The sequence below is a fragment of the Gobio gobio genome (genome assembly GCF_949357685.1).
Source record: "Gobio gobio genome assembly, chromosome: 10".
NCBI classification, from domain to species: domain Eukaryota; kingdom Metazoa; phylum Chordata; class Actinopteri; order Cypriniformes; family Gobionidae; genus Gobio; species Gobio gobio.
In genome coordinates this window covers 15,214,712-15,226,697 of record NC_137116.1, presented here as the reverse complement: position 1 = coordinate 15,226,697, position 11,986 = coordinate 15,214,712, and the positions used below count along the sequence as shown (strand labels likewise).

The 11,986-nt window shown below is 45.8% G+C and overlaps 1 protein-coding gene across 6 annotated transcripts in view; it reads left to right on the top strand.

Annotated features, from left to right (window-relative positions):
- spats2 (spermatogenesis associated serine rich 2) overlaps positions 1–10,314 on the top strand; it is a 37,537-nt gene extending 27,223 nt beyond the window's left edge. For 4 of the 6 annotated variants that reach the window (XM_079826633.1, XM_079826632.1, XM_079826630.1 and 1 more), the window contains exons 9-13: positions 4,985–5,043; positions 6,287–6,396; positions 7,233–7,335; positions 9,016–9,167; positions 9,249–10,314. In XM_079826633.1, the coding sequence (XP_079682759.1) occupies positions 4,985–5,043; positions 6,287–6,396; positions 7,233–7,335; positions 9,016–9,167; positions 9,249–9,497 (673 nt within the window). In that variant the 3' untranslated portion in view covers positions 9,498–10,314. The remainder of the gene's footprint in view (positions 1–4,984; positions 5,044–6,286; positions 6,397–7,232; positions 7,336–9,015; positions 9,168–9,248) is intronic. The other 2 variants (XR_013817286.1, XR_013817287.1) reach the window with 1 other exon arrangement.
- Positions 10,315–11,986: the final 1,672 nt, after the last annotated feature.

Here is an 11,986-nt window from a genome sequence, read left to right as displayed (position 1 = left end):
CATAACACACACACACACACACACACACACACACACACACACACACACACACACACACACACACACACACACACACACACACACACACACACACACACACTGCCCCTGCCCCTAAACCTAACCATAACACACACACACACACACACACACACACACTGCCCCTGCCCCTACACCTACCCATCTCTCACACACACACACACACACACACACACACACACACACACACACACACACACACACTGCCCCTTCCCCTACACCTACCCATCTCTCACACACACACACACACACACACACACACACACACACACTGCCCCTTCCCCTACACCTACCCATCTCTCACACACACACACACACACACACACACACACACACACACACACACACACACACACTGCCCCTTCCCCTACACCTACCCATCACACACACACACACACACACACACACACACACACACACACACACACACACACACACACACACACACACACACACACACACACACACACACACACACACACACACACTGCCCCTTCCCCTACACCTACCCATCACACACACACACACACACACACACACACACACACACACACACACACACACTGCCCCTTCCCCTACACCTACCCATCACACACACACACACACACACACACACACACACACACACACACACACACACACACACACACACACACACACACACACACACACACACACACACACACACACTGCCCCTTCCCCTACACCTACCCATCACACACACACACACACACACACACACACACACACACACACACACACACACACACACACACACACACTGCCCCTTCCCCTACACCTACCCATCTCACACACACACACACACACACACACACACACACACACACTGCCCCTGCCCCTAAACCTAACCATAACACACACACACACACACACACACACACACTGCCCCTTCCCCTACACCTACCCATCTCACACACACACACACACACACACACACACACACACACACACACTGCCCCTGCCCCTAAACCTAACCATAACACACACACACACACACACACACACACACTGCCCCTTCCCCTACACCTACCCATCTCACACACACACACACACACACACTGCCCCTGCCCCTAAACCTAACCATAACACACACACACACACACACACTGCCCCTGCCCCTAAACCTAACCATAACACACACACACACACACACACTGCCCCTGCCCCTAAACCTAACCATAACACACTCACACACACACACACACACACACACACACACACACTGCCCCTGCCCCTAAACCTAACCATAACACACTCACACACACACACACACACACACACACACACACACTGCCCCTGCCCCTAAACCTAACCATAACACACACACACACACACACACACACACACTGCCCCTGCCCGTAAACCTACCCATCACACACACACACTGCCCCTAAACCTACCCATCACACACACACACACACACACACACCGCCCCTAAACCTACCCATCACACACACACACACAGACACAGACACAGACACACACACACACACACATACACACACACACTGCCCCTAAACCTACCCATCACACACACACACACACACACACACACTGCCCCTGCCCCTAAACCTACGCATCTCTCTCACACACACACACACACACACACACACACTGCCCCTAAACCTACCCATCACACACACACACACACACACACACACACACACACACACACACTGCCCCTTCCCCTACACCTACCCATCACACACACACACACACACACACACACACACACACACACACACACACACACACACACACACACACACACACTGCCCCTTCCCCTACACCTACCCATCTCACACACACACACACACACACACACACACACACACACACTGCCCCTGCCCCTAAACCTAACCATAACACACACACACACACACACACACACACACTGCCCCTTCCCCTACACCTACCCATCTCACACACACACACACACACACACACACACACACACACACACACACTGCCCCTGCCCCTAAACCTAACCATAACACACACACACACACACACACTGCCCCTGCCCCTAAACCTAACCATAACACACTCACACACACACACACACACACACACACACACACACTGCCCCTGCCCCTAAACCTAATCATAACACACACACACACACACACACACACACTGCCCCTGCCCCTGCCCCTAAACCTAACCATAACACACACACACACACACACACACACACACTGCCCCTGCCCGTAAACCTACCCATCACACACACACACTGCCCCTAAACCTACCCATCACACACACACACACACACACACACCGCCCCTAAACCTACCCATCACACACACACACACAGACACAGACACAGACACACACACACACACACATACACACACACACTGCCCCTAAACCTACCCATCACACACACACACACACACACACACTGCCCCTGCCCCTAAACCTACGCATCTCTCTCACACACACACACACACACACACACACACTGCCCCTAAACCTACCCATCACACACACACACACACACACACTACCCATCACAGGAGACTGTGCAGTTCACTTTCTGTGAAAAAACTCATTCTGTGATTTATAAGCATTTTGAAAAGTGAGGACATGGGGAACGTCCTCATATTTCACCCTCTTTTTGTAATACCCATGACATTATACACATTTGTGTCCTGATATTTCACAAAAACATGCCCACACACACACACTCACACTTGTGAAGAAATGAAGTCTTGTTTTCTGAGAAATAGAAGTTTATGATTCAAACAAGAACGAATATCCGTCATTGGGCTTGAGAATGACTCTCATCTGAGCAGTGTTGGTGTAACTGTAATCATTACCCTTCCCTTGAAAAGTAAAGTAAGGGATTACTCTTCTTCTGTAATTTAATCAGTTACTTTTGAACTAAATACTGTATATAGACTGTAGAACAATTATATATAATACAATAGTGGAATTAACATAAACATTTTAAGTCTAAATGCGTGTTTTTATGCATCCTTTTCACATTTGTAATGTTTGGTCAGTTAATAAGAATAATTCATGTAGTTTTATATTATTTATTTGAATGAATTAAGAGGCGATGGGTCGGTTCGCGTGTAACGTTACCGAACGGTTTCCGGGTGAAATCTTTATCAGTTCAGAGTCGGCTTGTTTTAAGCGCGGAACACACTTCAGTCCGAGTTCCCACACCAACATATGAAGTGTTCAGTCCATTTTATCACGAAATCAAACGATAAATGTCGTTTTGACGCTCTGTGGCGTGACTGATCACTGATCAAGCGGCCGATCATCTGTGAGCGCGATCGATCATCTCTTACTAAAGAATAAACATCAATGAACATCTGAAGGTATGCTGAGGATACATTACAACTTACTGTCATATATATATATGGTTTAATCGCTAAATCAGTGTTTCAACGGCGGAAAGACGTCAATATAACTGCTGTAAACTAAACAATGTCATGTAGCGTTAGCATCACATTTACCTCAGGCAGTCATTCAGTGTCCACAGAATCAAATTCACTAGAGAAATCAACTTTCACTAAATATATGCCTATATTAGCCGTTATATATTCATTATATTCTACTTTAAACCTGTCATGAAAATGACAGACACTAACAGGTTATTTAACATGCATGAAATAATCAAGACATCACTGTGTATAAATTATTATATTTCAACAACGAATTGGAGAAAACTATTTTATAATTAGATTTAGAAGTTATTGCAAAAACTGCCTTATGTGAAGTTTACATGTTTGCATACAATGTGTTATTTGAGTGTTGATTATTATACCTAAAAATAAATAGCAGCTGAATTACGGCTAATAGTTTGAGCTCTTGTGAACCTTTAATATTAATGTGCTAGTAAGGGCTCCCTATATCATTTACAGAAATATCTTCAATAAACTTTTAGATATCATTTAATTCATTCAAGCACAGACACTTTTTTGCTTCTTCAGTAAACCACTGTTAAATATAAAAAATAAATAAAAATCCATTTTGTAAAACTGCTGTCCCGAACCGTCAGTTTTGTGCCGTTACACACCTAATGTCAATCTTTTATTATTTGTGTCATGCGTCACAACACTTCCTTGAGTTCCAGGCGTTTCCCTGTTGTAAATAACATCATTTTTAAAATATTAAATGTGTCATTCTCTTGAAGTCACGCTCAGAAATGTGTCATTTGCATAATAACCCCCCTGTGACAGTCACCTTATTACTCTGAGGAGTCTGCAGGTCTGAACTTGCCCAACACTGCTGCTGGATTAAGCTGATTTGTGAACCCATGGACCCTTTTCACATTAGGGTTCGAGAGAAAGATGTTAGTTTTACCGTCACTAACTCCCTCAGCAGCGGGAACTTGTGTTTTGTAATTTGATGTAAGAGTAATAAAATACAAAGTATTACTGTTATTAATGTACATATGTTTATAAATGAAAACACGCTAACCTAATTTAGGATATTGATGACCCCAGTCTGTGAGAAGCCTCTGTTGGCAGAGATCTGTTCTTGGTTCAATCTTGTGAAAGTGATTTTATGATTAATCTCAAACTTTAAGCTATTTTTTTTTTTTTTTTAAATTGTCACTAATAAAACTCATCGAGTGATTCCTACATTAGAGAACATATTGCCGTGTTTTCCCTTCCATTTATTCCTTCTATTTTATACTTAAAAAGCTGCAGAACCCCTGAGCTGGAATATGTGGTCATCAAACTCGAGGCTTTATTCTGTTATTTAGAAATCGCGATGAACAGTTTCTATATTTAGAAACATTCATTTATTCTCCTGTGTAGATTTATAAATGATTTACCTCACAAATATGATGAAATCTCGCACATTGTGCCATGGATCAGTTTATGACCAGAGAATGCAAAGCAGCAGTTTCTCCAGCCTGAGATCGGCCCGTCTCTAAGTGTTCCTGTTCCTGTTCTGTGTTCAGTCTCATGGACCGAGAGGTGGCGCTGCTCGGGGAGATGGACAAGGTCAAAGCAGAAGCCAGTGAGTAGTGACCCAACGTCTGTCTGTTTGTCTGTCTGAGTGTCTGTCTGTCTGAGTGAGTGTCTGTCTGTCTGAGTAAGTGTCTGTCTATCTGAGTGAGTGTCTGTCTGTCTGAGTAAGTGTCTGTCCGTCTGAGTGTCTGAGTGTCTGTCTCTCTGTCTGAGTGTCTGTCTGTCTGAGTGAGTGTCTGTCTCTCTGTCTGTCTCTCTGTCTGAGTGTCTGTCTGAGTGTCTGTCTGAGTGTCTGTCTGTCTGTCTGTCTGTCTGTCTGTCTGTCTGTCTGAGTGTCTGTCTGTCTGAACAATTAGGGTTAGGGTTCCTCCGATTCGATCTGATTCCCAAAACGATTCTTAACACATTTTTGGTAACTAATTATCCTGCTGTGCAAATACATCAACTTTACATTTTAACCAAAATTTGGTTAAAGTGTGTTTTGTTTTTAGTTATAATATCTGTTTGATAGTATTGCCATATTAAAAATGATTATGTTAATAAAATAAAAGTATTGAAAGAAATCTTCAAAGTTATATTCAAGATTAACAAGCTGTAATGAAAAATAGAAAGCCATATGACTATTTTTCAGTTTCTTTTGAACATTTTAACAAAAATGTCTTTAAAGCAAAGAAAAAGTTTACTTTGGTTAGAGCCACAAAAAAATCTTTCAACCATCGGCTAATGCAGGAGAAACACAGCTTTAGCGCTGAAGCTGAACTCAGTGTGTGTGCAGAACATCTCCCATGAGAAGCTGCAGCAGTCATGAGACATTTCACCAAACCAGCCTTTGATCAGAGCTTTTCCACATTAGAAACATGTGCAGTAGTTCAGCAACATCCCATAAATCAGCCGTGGATGTTGGTGGGTTTATGTCCGGCCTCCGCATCAGACACAGGAGAGTTATTGAGCATTAATGGATCAGGGAAAGCCACTCGAGCACCACTGCGCTATTTTGGCTCCGAATTTCGTTTGTTGGAAATATGAACTGAATTTAGAAATGCTTTTGAAATTAAAAACATTGCATTTAATAAGCAAAATACATTAGTGAAATGGCAAAATACATTGCAAAATACATTAGTGAAATGGGGAGTCAGACACCGAGCAGCCAGAGAAGCGGAGGAGCGACTGCTGTGAGGAGGAGAAACTGCAGAACGTGTGTGTGTGTGTGTGTGTGCGAGATCAGTGTGTGTTCAGTGAGGTTGATCAGGTGTGTGTGTGTGTGTGTGTGTGTGTGTGTGTGTGTGTAACAGTGGCGATTCTGGACGGCCGTCAGAAGAGAGCGGAGGCGCTGAAGAGACTGGCCGACCAATCAGCATCACTGACTGAAGAACAGCTGACTGACCTACGAGCTGACATCAAGGTGAGCGCAGCTCTACACATTACAGACATCACCTTTCTTTAGTGGTTGCCTAATATATCTCTCTCCCTCTCTCGCTCTCTCTCGCTCTCGCTCTCGCTCGCTCTCTCTCTCTCTCTCTCTCTCTCTCTCTCTCTCTCTCTCTCTCGCTCTCGCTCTCGCTCTCGCTCTCGCTCTCGCTCTCGCTCTCGCTCTCGCTCTCGCTCTCGCTCTCGCTCTCGCTCTCGCTCTCGCTCTCGCTCTCGCTCTCGCTCTCGCTCTCGCTCTCGCTCTCTCTCGCTCTCTCTCGCTCTCGCTCTCGCTCTCGCTCTCTCTCTCTCTCTCTCTCTCTCCCTCTCCCTCTCCCTCTCCCTCTCCCTCTCCCTCTCCCTCTCCCTCTCCCTCTCCCTCTCCCTCTCCCTCTCCCTCTCCCTCTCTCTCTCTCTCTCTCTCTCTCTCGCTCTCGCTCTCGCTCTCGCTCTCGCTCTCGCTCTCGCTCTCGCTCTCGCTCTCGCTCTCGCTCTCGCTCTCGCTCTCGCTCTCGCTCTCGCTCTCGCTCTCGCTCTCGCTCTCTCTCTCTCTCTCTCTCTCCCTCTCCCTCTCCCTCTCCCTCTCGCTCTCGCTCTCGCTCTCGCTCTCGCTCTCGCTCTCTCTCTCTCTCTCTCTCGCTCTCGCTCTCGCTCTCGCTCTCGCTCTCGCTCTCGCTCTCGCTCTCGCTCTCGCTCTCGCTCTCGCTCTCTCGCTCTCTCGCTCTCTCGCTCTCTCGCTCTCTCGCTCTCTCGCTCTCTCGCTCTCTCGCTCTCTCGCTCTCTCGCTCTCTCGCTCTCGCTCTCTCTCTCTCTCTCTCTCTCTCCCTCCAGCACTTTGTGAGTGAGAGGAAGTATGACGAGGATCTGGGTAAAGCTGTGAAGTTCTCCCATGATCTGGAGCCGCTGAAGTGCAGCATCATGTCGTTCGGATCAGGTGCGCTGGTCAACCTGACTGTGTTTGTTCTAGTGGTGGGCATAGATTCATTGTTTTAATCTAGATTAATTCCAAAATTAATCTAGTTTGAATAATAAATAGCTTCTGTCCCTTTAAGACCTGACACACACATGGATCGCAAACACTGTTCCTGTGAGCTGGTTATGACTGTGTTTACATTAAAACATTGAGACATTTTTGAGTGTATTTGACCATTAATAAGCTGGAAAAAGGATTCCGAGGATTAACCGGACTGAAGGAGAGGAGGAGATGAGGATGAGGAGAGAGCAGCTGATATATCGATGAGTATGAGTAAAAAGAGTATCGTTTCAGATATTTCAGTATGATAGTGAAATATGGATATTGTTGATAACACTAGTTGGCACACACACAGGTTTGAGACTGGTTCTCTCAGTGAATCCGGCTGGTGTCATCAGCACTAAACTCTCATGAGTCCTCACAGCTGGTGTAGTGCAGACCTGGGGCCCGTTCTTCGTACCTCGCTTAATACATCTAAGATGATTTGACAGATCCCAGATCTTTTAATCGTGATAACTGATGTCTGGCTAATTTGGTTCTTCAAACGAATTTGCGGATTGGATTAAAATATCTGGATTAAATGATCTAAGATCACTGCGCGTTCTTGTGTTCCCTGAAGAGGGCAGATGCATCGATACTCGAAACCATGATCAGCAATGCAGCGATTGGCTGGCGTCAAGAGAGCAACGTAATGACATCATATAATTAAAAAAACCACCTGGCAAAAAACTTGGCAAATTACACAAAAAAACCCACGAATATCTGGACCTTTATAAGGAAACAGCCAAACGACCAAACCAACATACAAGTTATTATAGATCAATGATAAATGTTTTTTTTACATGATTACCAATTATTTATATTTTCGATTTTATACAGTATTTGTACACCCTTTACATTTTTATTTCAATGTTGTAATTCAATTTTTAATTCAATTTGAAGCAGATTTGTAACGTGACAGTATTAAAGTTTCTTAAGGGTCAAGATCAAATTCTCTGCATCTCCTGCGCTGCATCAAGCCATCCCATAATATCCGTCACTTAAATTAATGTACGGCTCAGATTAACTGTACAACATGTGTGCAAACTTCCAATAAAATTATAAAGTAATTATTCCATCACAAATAAATCGCTTAATCAAGTGGCTGTGTCTATAGTATTATACACAACATTATAATATTATATACATTCTCATATACATATACAATTTAAAATTTGTATATTATTATTTACAATGATTATTATTGCCCCTGGTTCAGTAATGAACTCTTGTTATAAAGTAGCAGTGGCTGGGACAGATTTTAAGTATTACCTCAAGATGCAATCTAATCCTGTTTACATGAAATAAGCCGCTCGAGCAGGTTTAAACTTACGGACCTGTTGCTATGACAGCAAGTCCAGGATGAGCGTCGAAGAACCAAACAATCCAAGATCATGCCAAATCGTCAACAATCAAATCCGGCTAACTGAGTTAGCGACGTACGAAGAACGGGCCCCGGCTCACACACAACTTCCAGAATAGAAGAACGGCTCAAGAGTCTCACGTTAACGCAGATAACGGCCCACCACTAGCCTGTTCCCATATAAACACACACATGAAGTGTTGATCTGTGTGTGTGTGTGTGTGTGTGTGTGTGTGCAGTGTATCATCCCCAGACGAGCTACTCCAGCCGCTCCCGCTGCAGCTCCACCTCCTCCTCCGTCACAGGCCCAGCTCCAGCCAAAGCTCCGCCTCCCTCTGAGCTCCAGCACGGCTCTGTGTTCACGGCCCGGCCCGCTGCGCCACACAAACAGGTGAAGAACCGCCCCTGCTGCTGCAGATCCGGCTGCCATGTGCTCCTTCTCAATGTGTGTGTGTGTGTGTCCTGTGTGCAGATTTTCCAGGGCAACCGGCGCATCATTCACGGTTACCAGGGAAACCAGCGGTATAATGGGAACGCCCATCCGGAGCGAAACCCCGGGCGGAGCAGCTACCGCAACCAGGGCGATCGCAGCCACCAGAGTGACCTCAGCGGCCCGCCGGCCAATAGCGGGAGAGGCTCCGCCCACTCCTCAGGCTATCGCTCGGATCGGCCCGCCCACAACGGGCTTCCACAGAGGCAACCGCGGACCCACTGCCCGTGATCAACACACACACACACACACACACACACACACCCGGCTGATGAAGAGAAAAGTCACGTTTACATCTGAGTTGAGCTGCGGCTTGACTTCTCTTCTGTCTTGCTCTTGTTTTCCACTTCCTGTCCGTCTGAGAGTTCAGTAGATCCTGTGAGTGTTTCCTCGTGGGCTTCCTGTTCATATCATCCGCACGTCTGTCACACACACACACACACACACACACACACCCACACACACCCACACACACACACACGCACCAGATGACCAACACTACGGTGGAGGCGGAGTTGAGTGGGCTGAGGGTAGTTTTAGTTCGTCCATAGTGCCGCCCTCACGCTCACGATATACCTCACACTCATCTCACGCTGTCCTGTTCTTCCGCTTCCTTCTGCCTTCCTGAACGACGTGTGCGTGTGTGTGTGTGTGTGTGTTGGCTGAATGCTAGCTCAGCCTCCCTCTCCTTCGGTTGCTTGTTGTCGTCATGGTGATCAGCTCTTCAGCTCAATCCTGTATATATGTAAACTATATGTATAATGATTTTGTAGCCTCTGGCCATGTATGTAGTGCGATTTATTAGTTCTCTGATTGAACTCTGTTATCAAGCAACTTCTGTTCTTCCTCATGTATAGAGAACGAGACTCGTGTTTGTTTTCCTGATGATCTGAGACCGCTGTAATCAAGTGCCTTCAGTCATTCGCTTTCTCCATCCCTTCCTCCCGCTCCGGGTCGGACCAAAGACATCAGACGCCGTCGCCAACACTCGTTGTCTTTCTCGCTTTTCCTTTATTATAAATAAAGAAGGATTGGTAGCAAATGCTTAAACTCTTTGCAGACTCAGTTTTTCCCAGTGGAGCTGATGAAGACAGTAAATATATTTATATATTTCAGACATTGCCATCTTTGTGGGGACATTTTGTGCCCATAACGTGGGGATTACCAGTCCACACACACACACACACACACACACACACACACACACACACACACACACACACACACACACACACACACACACACACACACACATGTTTTTTTTTGTGAAATGTGAGGACATTCCATAGGCGTAATGGTTTTTATACCGTACAAACCGTATTTTATATCCCCTTACACTGCCCCTAAACCTACCCATCACACACACACACACACACACACTGCCCCTGCCCCTAAACCTACCCATCTAACACACACACACACACACACACACACACACACTGCCCCTGCCCCTAAACCTACCCATCACACACACACACACACACACACACACACTGCCCCTGCCCCTAAACCTACCCATCACACACACACACACACACACACACACACACTGCCCCTGCCCCTAAACCTACCCATCTAACACACACACACACACACACACACACACACTGCCCCTGCCCCTAAACCTACCCATCACACACACACACACTGCCCCTGCCCCTAAACCTACCCATCACACACACACACTGCCCCTGCCCCTAAACCTACCCATCACACACACACACACACACACACACACACACACACACACACACACACACTGCCCCTGCCCCTAAACCTACCCATCACACACACACACACTGCCCCTGCCCCTAAACCTACCCATCACACACACACACACACACACACTGCCACTGCCCCTAAACCTACCCATCACACACACACACACACACTGCCCCTGCCCCTAAACCTACCCATCACACACACACACACACACACACACACACTGCCCCTGCCCCTAAACCTACCCATCACACACACACAAAATATGTGAACTGTATGTGAAGTTTTAGCTCAAAATACCCCACAGATCATTTTTTTATAGCATATTAAAATTGTCACTTTTTGAAGGAGAGCAAAAATGTGCTGTTTTTTTTGTCTCTTTAAATGCAAATGAGCTGCTGCTCACGGGGCGGATCTTCAAGAACGCAGCTCTAATGACCTCACACACACCGGTATTTTTATAACCAGAGTTTTTCATCCTTTGTTTTAAAAAACAATCGTGTTCACACAAGCACGGTTTAAAAAAAATCTCTGCCCACATGAAAATGCAAAACAACACTGTGATTGGCTGCCTGATTTCCACATGGGTCCCATCCACGGCCCTGAGGGATACCATGGGCTCAGTGACAGGAAACCACACACACACACACACACACACACACACACACGGCGCCTCTGTTCTGCAATACGAGATAACTGCGCATGTATCTGTATAGGCTACATGTGATCAGCGCAGTTAGCAGAGTTATTAAAAGCTACATCCGTCATTGCATAGACTCCACTAATGTAGATTTTTTTCCTTTTCTTTTTTTATAATGCTTTATTTTCAACAAAAAGCATGTTCAAAGTCCTCATTGTATAACAAAGCACACTTCACATGCCTCAACATAAAAGAACAAAAAACAAAATATAGCTGCAAGCAGCCATTATCAGGGCCGAGCGCAAAGAAGAAGACAAGACATGCCAAAATGGCTGACAGTGTCAGATCAACGGCAGCA